The sequence below is a fragment of the Phacochoerus africanus genome, chromosome 6, assembly GCF_016906955.1.
Source record: "Phacochoerus africanus isolate WHEZ1 chromosome 6, ROS_Pafr_v1, whole genome shotgun sequence".
In the NCBI taxonomy this organism is placed as follows: domain Eukaryota; kingdom Metazoa; phylum Chordata; class Mammalia; order Artiodactyla; family Suidae; genus Phacochoerus; species Phacochoerus africanus.
This window is the reverse complement of record NC_062549.1, coordinates 19302712-19321053: the sequence shown is the minus strand read 5'-3', so window position 1 is coordinate 19321053 and position 18342 is coordinate 19302712. Positions and strand designations below refer to the sequence as shown.

Genomic DNA, 18342 nt, shown 5'->3' with positions numbered 1-18342 from the left:
ACTGGGGGACAAAAACAAAAAACAAAAAACAAAAACACAGAAAAAAACCAGATCACTGCCAGAAATATTTCTTTCCTTCTTTAGTATTATTTAGACATACTTTGTAAATTCTTCAGCTAAGATGACTTACAGAGGATAATCAAGTCTCCAATATGTGCAGAGGCAATGGGAGAATTTTTTTTTAAATGCCCTACTTCAAGATGAACATTCCAGTTTCTGATTGGCAAATTACCCATAAGTATTCATAAGTTTGCCTAACTAAGAGGATTTCAGTGTACATTGTTTATAACCATTTACCCCTCCATAACCTGTGATATTTTATCATAAAACTTCATAATATCCATAAAATGCACTTACCCTGCAGGGCATTCTGGGACCTTTATTTCCTCACAGTCATCATCTACCCAATGTGACTCTCCTATAAGAAAAAATGGTTAGACATATTAGTGAATCTAATTATAAAAACCATCCAAAGCCTTGGAGAATATAATTGCAGGACCTGTGTTCTGTTTGGTACTTGTTGTTTATGAGACACCATGTAAAAAGAACTTCTGAAATAAAGTCTAGTGTCTGTTTCCCACCCATACATGATGGGAAAGTCTAGATTTAATAACCCCAAGTGGTGTTTATTTGAGCCTTCTGAGTCTAAATGGTTTGTAGATAAAAACACCAGTGGCGTCAGTGAACAAAATTTCATGTTTGTTTCCCTCCAGAAATAAACTGTTTGGTCATTAGATGGAACATTTTTTCTATGCCACCAAACATCTCAAAGCCATAGAAAACATGGTACAACTTCCCTTTAGTTGGGGAAAAGGGTTTAGACTACTTTGATGACAGATGGAAGATTGCAATAGAGAGATTATTTCCTAATGGATCTGTGTACAGCCCTTGAGTTTAGGAATAAAACCAATGCTTTCTTTCACTTTTACCTTCCACCGAGATCAGAGGGTATAAACCTATGTCTTTCTTGAGTTATTCCCATCAAGAATAGAGAACAGAACATCAGAAATTGAAGTAACATTGTAAATCAACTATGCTTTAATTTTAAAAAAATTTTAAAAGAATAGAGCACAGAAAAGAACTTAGATTAGAAAATGAAGCTTACTTTGGAGAAAATGAAAATTATCAAAAGGCATTTGCTTTAAATTGTCCTGAAACCAACAAAAGTCATAAATCTCAAATATAAGTCACATTTGTGATCAAGACTTTGGAGAAATTGCTCCCATGTAAGAACACTGGAAATCTCCCAGGTCAACAAGAATCTAAATACTGACAATTGTGTAAGTTAAGTACCATGCTCCTTAAAATGGCGAAGATTTTCCACACATGTAATAACCAAAGACACACACATGGGCCCCAGAGATGTATTGCAACTAGAATTTTAAACCAGCAAAAGCCAACACTTCACAAGTCAATGACCGATAATAGCTAGGACTTTTATATTTTCTCTTCTAAAAGTCTTTGTGACTTCTTGGTACATTTACTAGGGAAATAAAAGGGAAAAGGAAATAAATTCTCAATCAAATTTATGCTTTGTCAACAGTTACAACAATCATTTGGGTATAGCAGAAATTTTCAAACTCAGCATTCACATAACATTTCTTGCCACGGCTCAACACTACACCTATTTCAGAACCGATTTGCTTTTCCCCTAAAATATTTGAACAGAAACTCTTCTTAAATGTTCCATGTCACAGGAAGAGGACTTAATTTAGACATTAAAAAGTGACTTTATACAAAGATCCTTGGGTCTTTCCACTCACTTCTGTAAGTGGATGCCATGGCCACTTAAACTCCTTAAAGACAAAAACTGCACCTTTGACTAGTATTCATTATTGGAATAAAACCATCATATTCAACAATCAACCACACGAAGTCAGCACGCATGTATGTATGTATGGCTTCAGGGCATGGCTGGAGGTAATGGTGCCCCATCCCCTTTTGCAGCTGGTACTCCCAACCCAGGCTGCTGCTAGTGCCTAGGCTAACAGCCTACTGCCAGGGGTTACAAAAGCCACAGCCCTTTACTCAAGAGTAAGAACTCTGGGATTTACTTTCCAGAGCCCACAGTAGAGCAGACCAAGGTGAGACTTCCCCTAAGCCCACATCTTTGCTTGCCTCCCCACTACCCCGTGTCCCCTGCTTCCTTACATGGTTTTCCTACAGAACATTCCCCCAATACGTTCTGTGTACAGAATTTCTGTCTCACGTTCTGCTTCTAGTAAACCTGACCTAAGACAAAGATAGGAACTCTTTTAGAAATCTCTTCATTATATGGCTCTATCTAATCATGGAACTTGGGGTTATTTCCCTGTTATTTCAGATCAGTGACATGCAGAGAAAAAAAACTATGAAAGAAGCATGAGAAATTCAAAAGCACAGCTCATTCCCAACCTCCCAAGTCCATACCAAGGTGTTATTATATTCCCCAATATCCAAGATCTCTTGGAACATCTCCAGTTTTTAGTCTTTTAAAGTTCAAGCCAATCTAAGGAAACATGTACCTTTGCAAACCACCTGGTAGTTAGTACAGCAGTCTCCTCCGGCCAAGCAGTCCTCCGAGCAGTGGCATGCATTGTCTTCATTTCTCACTTCTCCACATCTGTCCTTAGTACACTCCCAGCCACCAGCTGAAATCAGAACAACAGAAGACTTTCATTGCTTCACACAAATCAAATGAAAGAGGTCATAACTACTTACAAGGTTTGCCAACAAAAAAGAGCTAGAAGATCCCCAGTAGCCTAGCGGTTAAGGATTCGGTGTTGTCACAGGTTTGATGTCTGGCCTGGGAAATTCCTCATGCCGCGGGGTGGGGAGGGAAAAAAAAAGAGAGCTAAAATCCCACATAATTTAATCTGCTTGTGAAATTAGAGTTAGCCTGAAGCTAACTAAAAGATATTTGGAGAATTTAGGAATAAGACGAATTTTTAGTTTTTCAAATCAGAGCATGAAGCCAAATGCCATTGGGCTCCTTTGGAAAAATGGAACACTTCACCATTTGTGAACTGTCTGAAAAGGCCCAATGAAATGCATGGTGTATAGGGTTTGCTATAGCTGGGCTCCTTTATTTTCCAAAGTAGCTTTACTTAAACTTCATTAAGCTTGATTTAAATACAAATGATGGTGCAACTAAATGGCCTTTATCTGCTATAAGATGCACCTGGAGGTTAAAGTCCTAAACAGATGTAAAGAGCATAAAGGCAAACTAAAAACATGCACCATTCTAAACACTGACCAAAGTATGGTCCTCCTTACAATTAGAAGCCAGAATCCCTATTCAAGGAGATTAATTGCTAGGCTGCAGATTTCTATCTGAACGTACTTGATTGGGAGCTCACAATTCTACCAAGAACATATATTCAGAATAGTAATATTTTCATTTTAAAGAGAATGCTACATGGAGTTCCCTTTGATGCAGCGGGTTAAGTATCTGGCATTGTCACTGCAGTGGTTCAGATCACCACTGTGGTGCAAGTTTGACCCCTGGTCCAGGAACTTCTACATGCTGCAGGCACAGCCAAAATATATTATATATACTTTATTTTAAATACATATATGTAGATAGAGGGAGAGAGAGAGAGAGAAAGTGCTGTAATTTTTGCATGATTCTTCATCCACTAGCTCCATGGCAGGAAAAAGTCACATCTCTCCTTTAACCATTTTATCTCCAGTACCTGAGATGCCTGGTGGTCCATGAACATTTATTAAATCTAATTGAAAATTACCGTGAAAATTACCAGCAAGTAAACTGGTGAAGAAGATCATTTCAGCTTGTGCTAAGTAAATAACAGGATGGCACTGATAGAGAGTGACAGGGGTGGGCAGGTCTACTTGATATAGAATGGTCAAAAAATGCTACTCCGAGCTAAAGGACACTTCAGGTATTCATCTCTTACAACATGTCACAAGTGGAAAGCAATGATTTTTAGAAAGCAATGATTCTCCTTAATAACATTCTATCAAGAAATACTACTGCTACGTGAATAAATAAAGAGATATTACTTGCCGCGTTAGAAAACCATGCAACCATTAACTAATTTCCATTTTTTAGAATACCTTTGCATCCTGATTACATTCTCTGATTTTTTAAAATCCCCTATTTCCACTGCCTTGTCTTCCCAAGTAAATTAAATGTTTGGAATTCTTTTATTCAAGATCTACTATTTCCAATGGTTAGCAATCATCCAAGGTTACTTGGACTTATAGAGGTCATGTGGGTTTTCTTCCCCAATTCAAAGATAACACTACCAACCAATATACTTTTATTCTTCATCTAGTTCCATTAAGAAAATACCTTTGCTTACAAAAGAGCATCATTATTTACAATCTAGGTTAATTCAGGATTTACTAGCTTTGTGTAAGAATGATTTTTTTTTTTTTTTTTTAGGGCTGCACCTGCAGCATGTGGAAGTTTCCAGGCTAGGGGTCAAATTGGAGCTGCAGCTGCCAGTCTACTCCACAGCCATAGCAATGCCAGATCTGAGCTGCGTCTTCAACCTACACCACAGCTCAAGGCAACACCAGATCCTTAACCCGCTGAGTGAGGCCAGGGATCCAACCTGCATCTTCATGGATACTAGTCGGGTTTGTTACCACTGAGTCACAACATAAACTCCAAGAGTGAAATTTTTAAAAATTCAGTGAACTGTAAGCAAAGTATGATTCAGCCAGCTGAATAATCTTCGAAGCAAATATGGGCATAAATCTAAAAAACATTTCACCTTATTGAATAATAAGACAGTTACCTATCAGATCAGAAAAAAAAAGAAAGATTTTTAAAAATGGGAATAGGCTGAAAAGGGAGTAATGAATGGCTCTTATGCCCTTTGGAAGAAACATAAACTTTGAGAAGCATAATTCTGTAATACATATGTTTAAATTTTAAAAATGCTATACACTTTGATCCCCAAACCCACTCCTCAGAATTCATCTTAAGGAAAATAGACAAAAATATGAACATGCACAAACAATATTCATTGATACATTGTTCATAATGGCAAAAATTAGGGAAAGATACATTGTTCATAATAGCAAAAATTAGGGAAACATAAATGCTGATCGGTTACTCAGTGAAGCAGGTTGCACCTGTTCAGTGGAATACTAGGTAGGCATTCAAAAGGATCACATGTATAAAGGTACATAGATACAGATACACCCTCACACAGACATAAATAAACCCACATATAAATATATGCACACATACATTCTAAACACACACACAGTCTCATAGTTTCCACTGAAATACTGACTGTGCTTAATTCAAGAGAGTGCTGCATCAGCATAATAGAATCACAGAGCTTTCTGTGTTCTCCTTCAACCTTTTGTTAATATTTGATATTTGATTCTTCCACATTTGGCCTAAGTTATCTTTGTACACAGGGAAATGAACAACTTTAAGATGTTATGATAGCCCTATTTATTAAACCTGGGAAGAAAGGCCTGGGTTACACTGACAGAGAGCTAAGTCAGGAGATCCATTAAACTTCACAAGGAACTCTAAGATCAGGAGTCCCCAAAGCTGAGACCAAAGAAATTTGCTGGAACATTTGTCCCATCGACATATTCAGTTTACAAGGTTCTCAGCATTTAAGTTTGCAGACCACAGTTAAGGAAGCTAGGAGAAGTTCCAAAGGAAAGTAACAAAAACAAACCAAAAAAAAAAAAAAAAAGGCCAAATGTTTGGAAAATGTATTATGCAAAAAAAAAGCCTAATAAAACTCTTCTTATTGGGGTTGGGGGTGGAATAAGCAAATCAGAACTAGTTCGGGAGTTGATGTTGATTTTCATCTAAATCAAGGGCTGTTTCTTTAGTAAAAGAGAGAATAATGTCTCTGATTCTAAGGGTGTAATTAGAAAAATCAGACTAATATCAGTGATAACGAGTTATATTTTTGAAATAATCAGCCAACCATAAAATTCCAAAAACAGCTAATAATTTGTCAAGGAAGCTGCAGAATCTCTGCATCTACTGGTCTTAAGGTTGACGTCCCCTTTCTCAGGGAGTTTGAACATGACCTTGCCTGCAGGCCAGGTGGATGGCCTGCGAGTTATCTCCAAAGTCCCATCTCAAGTGTTGGGCTTTGGAAAGAGAGCAGGTAGAAAAGCCCCAAATGAGCCTTTTCTAAACTGGTGTATGTTAATTCAGGGGGTGTTATAGTCTTCTGATCTTCTAGTAGAGAAGAAATGTAAAGAAAGGTCTGAAAGACAGTAGAGAAAAATTTTAGAGCTGCCCTGAGCATATTACCCCTGGTAGTACTCCATAACAATTTGCCACTTGCACTGAAAACAGGGAATGACATCAGGGTAGACCAGTAGTCACTGCATGATAAAATGGAATTTTTAAAATGCTAGAAACAGGGTAGGCAAGCAAAAAAAAAAAAAAAATTTAAATCAAGAGTTCCCACTGTGGCACAGTGGGTTAAGAACCTGACTGCAGTGGCTCAGTTTGCCACAGAGATTCAGATATAATCCACAACCCCACACAGTGGGTTAAAGATCTGGCATCATGGCAAATGTGGCAAAGTTTGCAATTGTGGCTCAGGTTCAATCCCTGCCTCATGAACTTCCATATGCCCTGGGTGTGGCTATAAAATTTAAAAAATCAAATCAAATCAAAACAAAATGTGCACAATTTCAGCCCAGGTATCCTGGTAGTGAATGAAGGAATTGACAGTAAGAGATAGAAATGATAAAGGTGGGAGTTGGGGGAAAGCTGACCACAAATACCTCCAAAGCCAGCATATAATGACTGCAACTGCAAAGAATTGTCCTTGGGTGGGCCTTGTGTGGAAACAACAGTCACACAGGCTGTGCTCCTAATACAATCAATAATCATTCAGGAAATAAAACTAAAATTCAAGCTTTGGTGTGACCAAAGCAAGGTGGCAATGGCAGGGTGTACAACAGCAGGGGGTCTTCAGTCAAGGCTGGGGGGACTCAAAAGCTACACACCTGTCTTCAAACAAAGCTCGTCAAAGTCATGGCAGCAACTGCTGTAGCTCTTACACAGGTTGTCACACCGACAATCAGGGGGTCCAGCCTCTTGAAGTTCAAAGCATCTGCCCTTGCAAGATCCAGAGGTGTTGGTCCAGGGGGAATCTGATAACACTACAAGACACAAGAGGCAAAGACATTGGGATTGGGAGCGGGTCATGTCACCACGGAGGGGTGGCCCTGGGAAGCAGCACAGTGCAGTGATGCAGTGAGCCTCTGGCAGAGCAGCCTGGCTCCATCACTTCTTTGCTATGTACCCTCAGCAGGTTCCTTGTGCCAGTTTCCTCATCTGTAGAGTGGGTGTATTAATAAAAGTAACTCAAGGTTATAATAAAGATTAAATGAAACAAACTAGGCCAAATATTGATCAGGGTATCAGCCACATAGAAAGCAAAAGACGTTGGCTATTGGTTTTACTACTGTTTACAGTGATTATTCCTACAAATCTGTGAGAGTTAGTGTCTCTGTGGATGCAGTGATGCCAACAGAGAACAGAACTTTGATGTACACACTTAGAAAAAGGAGTTCATTCCCCTGTTCAAAAATCCATAGCTTTTCTAAGAAAATTGAGCCTAAATGTCCAGAGAACAGTTTGAACAGATGGGACTAGAATAAAAGACTTTTAAGATTTCTTCCAGCCATAAAATCTACACCTATCATTAGAGTTACACAAACACAAACTCTACAGTCTCAGCTTTTTAAAAAATAAATCCTCCTTCATTATCTTCATATCATATGATAGTATACCTAGAAATTTCAAAACCAATTAAGATTTTGGGGAAAAAAATTCAGTGAGAAGAAAATTCCACAAATGTATAAGACACAGGCAATATAAGTTCAAAAACTAAATGGAAATTCTATTTACCATAGTACCTAAAATAAATATCTAGGAATAAATTTAATAGGACATGTAGTACCTATATGAAAAATACATTAAAACGCTGTTCCTGTCGTGGCTCAGTGGAAATGAATCTAACTAGTATCCATGAGGACGCAGGTTCAATCCCAGGTTTTGCTCAGTGAGTTAAGGATCTGGTGTTGCCATGAGCTGTGGTGTAGGTCACAGATGCAGCTCAGATATGGCATTGTTGTGGCTGTGGCATAGGCTAAAGGCTACAGCTCCGATTCTACCCCTAGCCTGGGAAACTCTATATGCCTCAGGTGTAGCCCCCCCCCCCAAGAAAAAAACACCACAGAAAGATATTTTAACAGATTTAATTACATGATAAGACAGGCCATCCTGGAGGTGAAAGTAGCAATATTATAAAAATGTCAGTTCTTCCCAAATACACCTAAAGAGTCAATGCAATCACAATGATAACATAAAAAGGAACCACTGAAACTTGAGAGGATATTAAAAAGCTTATCAAAAATAAATACGAAAACAGAAATAAACTGAAAAGGAAGAGTAATTTGGTAAAGACTAGATAGTAAAATACATTCTGAAGTTAAATAATTAAGCTTGGTACTAAAAATAAGTAGATTGGTGTCAGTGTGAGGATGAGAAATAGAGCCAAATACAAGAGAATTTATTTTACAGTGAAAGTACAATTTTAAATCAGAGAAAGAAAGAAGGATTAATAAAGAAGTGAAAGAAGGATTAATCAGTAAGTAGTGCTGGAGGAACCGGCTGAATAGAAAAATCACACCAGATCCTCATCCTAGCTTACAAAATAATTAATTTCCAATGAATGGAAAGTATAAGCACTGTCATGCCTGTTGCTAGTAGTGAAAGTTTTTGTAAAACAGAACTTAATTTAAAAGTATCTATCAACATTTTAGACTGCATATGAACCTTTCACTCAGAAATTCTATTACTAGGAATTTAACTCTCACATATTTGCAAAAGTTTGCCAAGACATAGGTACAAGAAAGAACCACTATCTTCATAGATGAAATACTGCTCAGCCCTTAAAAAGAACAAGTCAGATCTGCCTAGCCTGATAGGGAAAGATCTACAAAATTTATACACGTTTTTTAAAACAGCAAAGTACAGAAAACTGTTATAGTAGTAAGTAGTACACATTACGTTTTGTGTTTAAAATAGAGATAAAGAAAGCAATAAGGATAAAGATAACTATAAAACAAAAACAGAGGCCAGAGCTAGAGGTAAGAGAGAGAGGCAGAAGCATGAAACACGGTGTGCATGTGAATGATCTTTTCTTTTTCACTGTAAGAAACTCTTTACAGGAATTACATTGGGAGACAATGAAAAATAGAGAAGCAAGGAGACTTCTTACTTTTCTGCAATTTGGAACTTCTAACATTTTACAAGTGTCTTTTTTTGGTTTTTTTGCTTGCTTACTTTCCTCTCTCTCTCTCTCTCTCTCTCTCTCTCTCTCTCTCTCTCTCTCGTGTGTGTGGTGTGTGGTGTGTGTGTATGTGTACATACATGTAAATATATGTGTATAAAGCCTATATTATATATTATATAACTATCCCAACAAATGATATTTAGAACATGCTATTTATAATTTTACTTCCTTATTTACATTTATAAATGTTTCATATTTTTATAATTAGTATTCAATACTTGTTAGATCAAGAAAACACAAGAAGCAGGGAGAGAACAGATGTTAAATGACATTTCTGGGTTCACCAAAGCCATTTATTTGAACATCCTCTTCATCACTTAGTCCTTTGTCCTCTTTAAAGTCAGAGTCACCCAATCATAGCCTGTGTTGCATTAGATCAGTTCAGCTAAAGCAAACAGATTCGCTAGACCATGAGATGTGAAATTTTTTTGCATGGTTGATTCTGGGATGCTGAAATACATATAAACCACACCAGCTCTGTGTAAGAAACAAAGTCAGGTTTCCAATGCATTGCCTTATCTCTGGTTCATAAACCACATTTTTTTATTGACTGGCCAACCTATCAATAGTGCGCCCTGGACCATAAGAAACTACAAGGGGAGGAGGGTTGGGAAGTGGAAAAAGGAAAAATAAAATCCTATAGGAAAAAAATAAGAAAGATAAGAAAAATGGTCATGATTGAATTATTCCTTTTTTAAAGGGTACTGTATAGACTCATTCCAAGTAGTGTTCATGCCCATGAGCTGTATACATATATGCTTAGCTAGGCCTGTAGCCGAGATAACCAGAAAAGACCCAAAGGCACATTGTTTGTAGTTGTTTACTTGTCCCATGTCCCCTTCTTTTCAGTGTCCCAGTCTGCATGTGAAATTTTCCTCCATTCATGCCCTTTGCTTTTCCCTCATCATAATCTCCTCCTCTCTTTCTTTACTTTCAAAATATCTGTATGAACTTATAGGCATTTTAAACCTTTCTTCATCCATTCCATGGACATAAATTTTAGTCTTTTCTTACAACATTTGTTATTCTCTATGTTTATCCCTCACTTTATTTTTGAAAATAACTGTTTCACGCAATAGCTTGCCTCATCACTTATAATCTTCCTTGAGAACTCTTAAACTGAAGACAGCTTTGTTAAGAAAGAGTTGCACTTACAGTCATTACCATCTCATAAAAAGGATTGTATCAATACAGGGTTAACAACAACTTTCATGTAAAGAGTGAGTTCCTGGGCCTTATGTGGGTGAGGGATCCATATGCCAAAATCCATTCTTGGCTGATTTAGATTCAGCTGACAATGGAAGGCAGAGAAATAACATGATAAATAACTGAGCCATATACTTCTTCAAACCAGTAAGCCCATGGACTGAACTGCTGCACCTTTTTTAATAAAATAAAATGATAGCATAGAACAAAATCTACTTTGCTTTTCCAGGGCTGTTCCATCCCCGCCATCTTCTTTCATAATAAATTCTAGCCCTGATTCTTTTGGTAGTTCTGCAATTCATCCCCATGGTCTAGCTTTTTCATTCCACACCCAGGTCCCATGCCCTTCTCCCCACCTCATTAGGCTAAGAACAGGTTTTAGTACTTCTCTTTCTGTGTACCTGATTGAATGGTCAAAGATGGAAAGATTCTCTGAATTATCATGTCTGAATTCTAAAATCTGTAAAGCCTTCATTTATCAGACCTCGGAACTAACAAGAAAGACAAAAACAAAATCAGTTATCAAACAAAATAAACAAAAAGCACCTCAAAAGGATCAAGTCAGAAATCTATGTTCAGTGTGATGCAGGTTTAAAATTTCACCTGAGGCATATGCCAGTACTTTTATGAGATTCAAATGCTACTGCTGCCTTTTTAATTACATATTTAAATGATGTTATTATACACTTCAGAGAAACAAGTCAATTCCATCACTGGTTCACTTAGCCATACACTTGAAACTAATACAACATTGTAAGTCAACTATACTTTAATAAAATTATTTAAAAAGTCAGTTTCAGAATCTTAACAAATAAGTGTGACAGATCTACACAGAAACAAGTTTGTTTTTTTTAAGTAGGGACTTTAAATTTTTAAATGTGTGTGTGTCTGTGTACATGTGTGTATATATAAAATGATAGGCATAAAAACCATGCTATATATTGCTTATTTTTCACAGAAGCATAATTTCATGATTAAAAAAGAACACCACTGTAAAACATGATTTATTGCATTCCAATTCATAATTCTGGTAGAAACAAGTGAATTACTTTTACATAGTTAAGTAAAACCTTATTTCTAAAACATTTTATCATACCTACACAAAGGTAGCATTATAGAATTCTAGTACCATTTACATATGGGAAAAAAACTATTTATAATTTAATTAGACTATTGGAAAGAACCTAATTCATGACAGGAGTCGACCTAAACATTACTTCATCCAGGACTCCCAGTCATATTTCCCTCTAAATCCGTATATTTTTCAGAAATTGAAAATTTTCGGATTTGAATGGTAGCCCAAGAGAGAGGCTTTAAGTGTTAAAATACTTAGCTCAGCCTAAATAAAGCTCAACAATTCTAAGTTTTGTCTGGTTCTGTGTTCAGAGTTTGCAATATGATACCCTCTCTGTTCCTTCCATTCTCCATGGTTCTAAGATTCAGTATTTCCTGAAAGTGACAATCAAGTCTTGAAATGAAACAGACTGTAGTTATGCCACCCCTTTTTCAAGAGCATTGAAACACATATGGTTCCCTGTGTCTGCCTGCCCCATCTGAAGTATAAAATGTAAGGAAAGGAGGCAGACAACAGTGGACGACATTGAAGATGCAGCCCAACCCTAGAACTTCATGCTGTTTGATGCCCCTTCTAGAGTACATGATCCATTCTTTGTGGTCCTGCTTTCTTGTACTGAAGTTGCCACGTTTTCTTGATACCGTTGACCTCACCCTTTAGTAAGCAACACTTCCATATAGGCCTGCATGTCAGTATCTCTGCTTCCTAAATACATCACTTTTGATAAATACCCATTACTTCAGCATCACTATTCTCTCCTCTTCACAACTTCTGAACAGATTTCATAAGCAATTTTACATAGGGCCACCTGGGACATTTTCAAACACTGGTACTTTCAATGTGTTAATAAATATAACATCCTCATGTAGAAAGACCTCATAAACTATAAGAAAACATATTTCTAGGAGTTCCCTTTGTGGCTCAGCGGTTAACAATCCCGACTAGGATCCATGAGGATTCAGGTTTGATCCCTGGCCTCACTCAGTGGGTTAAGGATCTGGCATTGCCATGAGCTGTGGTGTAGGTTGCAGACGAGGCTCAGATCCCGCATTTCTGTGACTGTGGCTGTGACCGGCAGCTGAAGGTCTGATTTTGACACTGATCCTGGAACTGCCATATGTCACAAGTGTGGGCCTAAAAGCCAGAAAAAAAAAAAAAAAAAAAAAAAAAACAGATTTCTAGGTGACAAATAAAATTGAAAACTTTAATTTCACTTGTACACCACTCAAAGAGCATTTATGATAGCAGTTGGTAGTACAAGTCTGAATGATTTACAAGTCTGCCACCAAACAAAGAAACGTCGTTTTATAGAGCAGGTATTGTCCACTTGATAAGGTAAAAATTTAGACATTGGCCTTTAAACAAAATTGGAGATAAATTAAGTGTAACATCACATACTTAACATTTTATAGTCTTATCAGCCTTAGTATGGGATTTTGTTTTCAAAAATCTTTTCAGTACCATTTTCATTAACCAAGGACTTTTCAAATTCATAAGCTCTGAGTTTTAGACGTTCTTTTTAAGATATGATTTTGGAAGATGTAATCTTTCAATCTCTGTTGAAGATATATATTTCTGGTTAAGGCAACAAGATAGAAGATGCTGTATAGCTTTAAGATAAATGAGAGATCACTGCACCAAAGTGCCATTTAACAAAGAACTAAAAAATCCGTGCCCTCCTTACATTCTGATTCACGTCATTTCATCCCATTGACTTAAATTCCCTCTGGTTTCTACATTAGATTTAATATAAAATCCCATCATATGATAGTCCTCTTAATTTTCCTTGTCGAATGTGGCTCGTGTATCTGTGGGTTTTGGAGTTTCCTACATGCTGCTCCCCTACCATTTAAGTAGCTTTTCACTGTAGAATGAGATCCCTAAAGTTACCAAATGAACATGAATCTTCTCATTCTTACCACCATTGTCTGTCTTCTCTAGGATTCACAGAGAAAAGCTTTACCCATAAAGTTATTATAGACACACTTCATGTCACAGATCCCCAAGAATTTCATCCCCAGTCACATAATTTTAAACTTTCAAGTCACTAAGAATGATGATGAATCAAACTGAGCTTTCAAGTCTATTAGCCAGTTACTCACAAGCTTACACATTTCCCTCTGTCCTTTGAGTATTAAGTGGCTTCTCTCAGAGCACATCCCATCTCCACCTGGAGACTGGAAGAGTAGCTATCAGTGAGACAGACCCCACCGTCGCAACACAAACATACACATCCACATATTACATGAGTGCACAGACATGTGTATACATGTAAATTTTCTTGCAATCTTAAGGAAAATCAAGCTGGGTACATCAGATATATGGGACGAGGACGTCAAACTGAATTACACGTTATTTCCATTTTCTTTGAAAAATTATTCCAGCCATCTCATTTACCTGATTGTGCATTATATTTACCCAGCAGAACTATAATTAGCTCTGCTTATTTCATATCTTCTAACAAATCTATAGATCTTCTATGACCTGGTAGAAAAAATCCTGTTCTACCATGACTTCCAATAGATCACTAGATCCTAACAATAAATCTGGCTACCAAGTATGCCAGTTAATTAATCGTAAAAGTTTTTTGGCATTGCCACAGCCTTGAAACTAACACCTCAGTCTATAGTACAGCAGTGAGGGTATGCCTGTGTACAAAATGTTCTCAGCTACTGTTGAGGCTCTGAAGAACTACATTTACTAAATGAGAAATGAAATCCTTGGAATGAGAGGTCTTGCTCCGGTCCTTCTGAAGTTGGCCATTTGTCAATATCCTGTACGTTCTTTCTATTCGATGGAATGAGCTCCAAGCATTGACTTCCCGGGATTTCTTTGGAACATGAAAGTACTGTTGAAAATAAGCATGGCAGCCTTTCCTCCTAGCACCTTGTTCTAATACATATGAAATAGTTCATTCAGTATTTCCTGATACATAGGCTTTGCTTACAGAATAACCAACAATATGTGTCATTTCAGGCACATGTAACATCTTTAGAAAGAATGAAAATGCTTATACTATCTGCACTAGGCTCTCATCCTGTTTCCAAAGTATATCTTGATCTTTATTCAGGAGAAATCAGCCGCAGTGCCTAGATAGCCGGTAAACTACATCAATAGAATGTTTAAAATAAAAACTGTTCAGGTATGACACAGTTCTAAAACTCTGACTTAAATGGCATTGTGTCCCAAGACTAAGCTTTATAGCGGTAAAATTTTCACTCATAAATTATTGTAGAAGATACCACAAAGGCCTAAAGTAATCAATGTTTTAATTAAATAATTTAAGAAGCAAATATTTTTTAGTATATTTCAGACCACTTAGACGTAGTTGGATTATACTATTTTTCCAGAAGTAGCATTGATTCATTAGTCCTATCATTGTTTTTCATAACATTTTAAATTATTATACACAAACTATATTCAAGGATTAGTAAATTTGGTCTATATTTTTCAAGTTCTCCAGTAGAGAGTATACACATTCAAAAGGCAATGAAACAGAATGGACAGAATCATGGGCTTTTTTTTTTTTTAATCCAGAAGGGAAATTACAAATCATCTAGGCCTGTTCCCATTGCACAACTGAGAAAACGGACTTCACAGGTGACTTCTCCAAGACTACCTGGCAAGTGATAGGTGCCAGTCTAAGACTTTCATGATCATTTTCCAAAAAAAAGTCAATTTTGAAAATAATGAGTGACTTGAGTTGACACATTCATCAGGTAAATAGCTTTTAATAGCAGTTTTAGCCAAAGTAATATATTAACACAAAACAGGAGACAAGTTCCTTTGGGGTCCATTGGAAAGCAGCAGCAGCAGTCTCTCCAGCTGCTAACCTGCCCACATGACCAAACTAAGGATTAAATCCCCCCTTCCCATCTGAGCGGTTACAGTCATTGTGAAGGGGGAGTTACACTTGTCTGGAACAAGAAAAAGAAGTCTTTGATGAGAGCATTTGTTACTAATAAAAATAGGATTCTCCAGACCAGTGATCTACTCGCCTCCCCTTCCCCAACAGAAGACAATTCATTTTATCCATTTGGCTCCCTGGGTTGGGGGGTGCAATTTTTATGATCTGTTTTCTCACTTTTCACCCCAACCATACTCTACTTGGACTCACAAAACAACTTCTAATACATCTTTCAACCTTACTCAAAAGTAACGTCCTTGTGTAAAGGAGACTTTGTATCCCATCAAAGTGTGGATCATAACATGGTTAATAAAAGTTCATGCTGGCTAAACAGAGACAGGTGGATAGTCTTTTGTAAGAATCAGGTCAAGAAACACAGAGCAGAGAAACACAAAATGCACAGGAAGGCAGACAAACATGCTGAGATGTCAGGAAAAGTCAAGAAAATATTGCCCCCTAGAGTACCTGTTACTTAATATGTAATTTTTATTTATAAAACCATCGGCAGCTCCAATTTCCAGGAAATTAACCAACTCATTACTTAAGACCTGGTCAGTGAAGCCCCCTCCATCTGCACAAGGAGCTCCTTTATGAGAATTCCCACACTGCTTATGGTGCCATGTATTGTAAAAGGAAACTCTTTCACTCCAGTTCTATTACTTAAGTCAAGGCACACTATTAAAACTTACCTCTCCTCAGGCCAAAGGGAAAGTCAATGAGTGCAAGTCAATCTCATAAACTCTTCTAAGCACCTCCTCTCTTTTTATGTTTTCCCTGTTATAGGTAAATCTTCATCTTATAGTCCGGAAATTTCATAGACACAGTTCCCTGTCTTTTTTACTTCCAGTCCTGTTTTTCTCCAGGTCAGAATATTCTGGAAACAAATACTACCATCTCATACCACATGATAATAAATCAAATTCCTGTATCTTTAACATTTAGCCAGCACCTGCTCTCATCACTTCTGTTTCAGTCTGGTCTATTCACAAGAGCTTTAATTTTATCATAGCATTTATATATTTCAGAGATTTAAATAACGCGTTATCTATCAGGAAGTGACCACAGTAAATATTCTCCCATGAAACCACATTCTCCGATCTGAAATACGCAGAGCTGGTTTTATTCCAGAGAGATCTAGGACTAAATTAGTTATACTATAAGACTGGTTTAAAGATGAATTTGATACTGATTTCCCAATGTGTAATACTTCTAAAAGACTGAAAATGGGAATAGATGCTCCACTTACCTGCAGGAGGGCCTTCCTCCCATCCTTCTGCCCTCTTAATTCGATTTGCTGTGAATCCTAAGCAGATATTGACCCCAACAGCAAAAGTGAACAGGGATATTACCTAAGGGAATAAAGAGATAAAACTGACAACACAGCCAGCTAAATCAACTTGCAGGAAGGCAATGCAAAGGACTTCAACATCACCACTCAACCCCACAACTTCCCCCACACACCCTACAGTGCTGTCTTCATTTAAAAACAAAAAGAAAAATTCAGTCAGGAAGTGACTCTGAAGGTCAAAGCTTTCCCCTGTCACCCTGTCAGTGTCCTACCTGATACAGATGGAATGAGTTCCTCCTGGACATGGCAGCGGGTTCTTGGAAAGCCTTTTGCAGTGTGTTCTGTTTGCCTACACTGAATGCACTGCTTTTTGGGGCTCTGAGTTCAGTGTATTAACTACAAGTAATCCCACCTGGGAGGTTGACAGGCTCCTCTGATTTGTCCAAAGCTTGATTTCATCACAGTTTGTTCACGAATCGCAGCTCTGAGCCGAAGAAGCTTGAAACATCACTCTCCTTCTCTCCACCCCCCATCGGTCCCTCCCCTGACACACAGATACTTTCATGTGGTTCCCTCTGGTAACATAAGGGTTTCTTATGTCGCTGTAGCCAATAACACTGCATGTTCATTTTCCTTCCCTCCTGAAAAGATGGTTTTAAAAAAGAAACCAAATGCATTTTATCCGATCAAAATGAAGCAGAGCCATAAAAGGGTTTCTACCGGCTCTTAGCTTTTAAGGTTTACAAGGTAGTTACTCAATGGAGTCAACCTCATGACTTTTTCTTTTTAAACGAGGAAAGTTTTATAATTTATAAAGCTAATAACTTTCCCTGCTTTGCCCATTTGTTTATTTTTCTGGCAGTTTAAACGGCCCAGTCCCTTTTGCTCCATTCTCAGCTCCTCCCGACTCCTCAAATATTTCTCACGATGAAATCTCTAGAGATTGTAACTAAACATAAGAGATAGCATTATGTTTCCCCACGTTGTTGTTAGCGTTTGGAGAAGTAACTTTTATCAAAATACTGGGAATGCCAGCTAAGCAGCATAAAGTTCTTCTGCCCTGTGAGGAGGGGCAAAATAACTTCAGGTCTCTCTGCCTCTTCCTGCAGCAGAACCTGTCCGCTTGGGTTTGGGGAGGGGCGGTGGGGGTGGGAGTGGGGGGTGGGAGGGTAGCACGGTGAGAGGGGGAGCTTTATTAGTAATTGAATCAAGGATGGAAATCTCAATGGCAGCAAGAATTCAGCTTTAAAGAATTGTTGCCCTAGGTTTCTCCCAGATAAATTATCATCTTGCCACCAGACACAGTGTCCTTCGCTGCTATTGTGAGTGTTAAAGTCTCTTTACTGAGCTCCTTGGCAATCAAGAGACTCTAAAAAGACATCAAGTCTTCAAAAGCTGAAAGTTCTCTAAGTACTGTACACTTGTAGGATTCAAATGAGGGAGGAAAGCTTATCTTGGGTTTCTCTCTGGCCAGGCCTGGTGACCATGGTTCTTGCACAGAGCATATGTGTGTACATAAACAAATACGGCGCTTACCACGCAACAAATTACTAAGGAA

At 37.7% G+C, this 18342-nt stretch overlaps 1 protein-coding gene across 7 annotated transcripts in view; it reads right to left on the bottom strand.

The window, feature by feature from the left end:
* The window catches only part of ENPP2 (ectonucleotide pyrophosphatase/phosphodiesterase 2), a 113413-nt gene that overhangs the window by 65802 nt on the left and 29269 nt on the right, over window positions 1-18342 (bottom strand). For 4 of the 7 annotated variants that reach the window (XM_047783361.1, XM_047783363.1, XM_047783365.1 and 1 more), the window contains exons 2-5: window positions 16743-16845; window positions 6952-7107; window positions 2505-2630; window positions 358-418 (exon numbers count right to left, since the gene is read on the bottom strand). In XM_047783361.1, coding sequence (XP_047639317.1) covers window positions 358-418; window positions 2505-2630; window positions 6952-7107; window positions 16743-16845 — 446 coding nt within the window. Of the gene's footprint in view, window positions 1-357; window positions 419-2504; window positions 2631-6951; window positions 7108-16742; window positions 16846-17056; window positions 17186-18342 lie in introns of those variants that run through there. The other 3 variants (XM_047783368.1, XM_047783366.1, XM_047783367.1) reach the window with 1 other exon arrangement.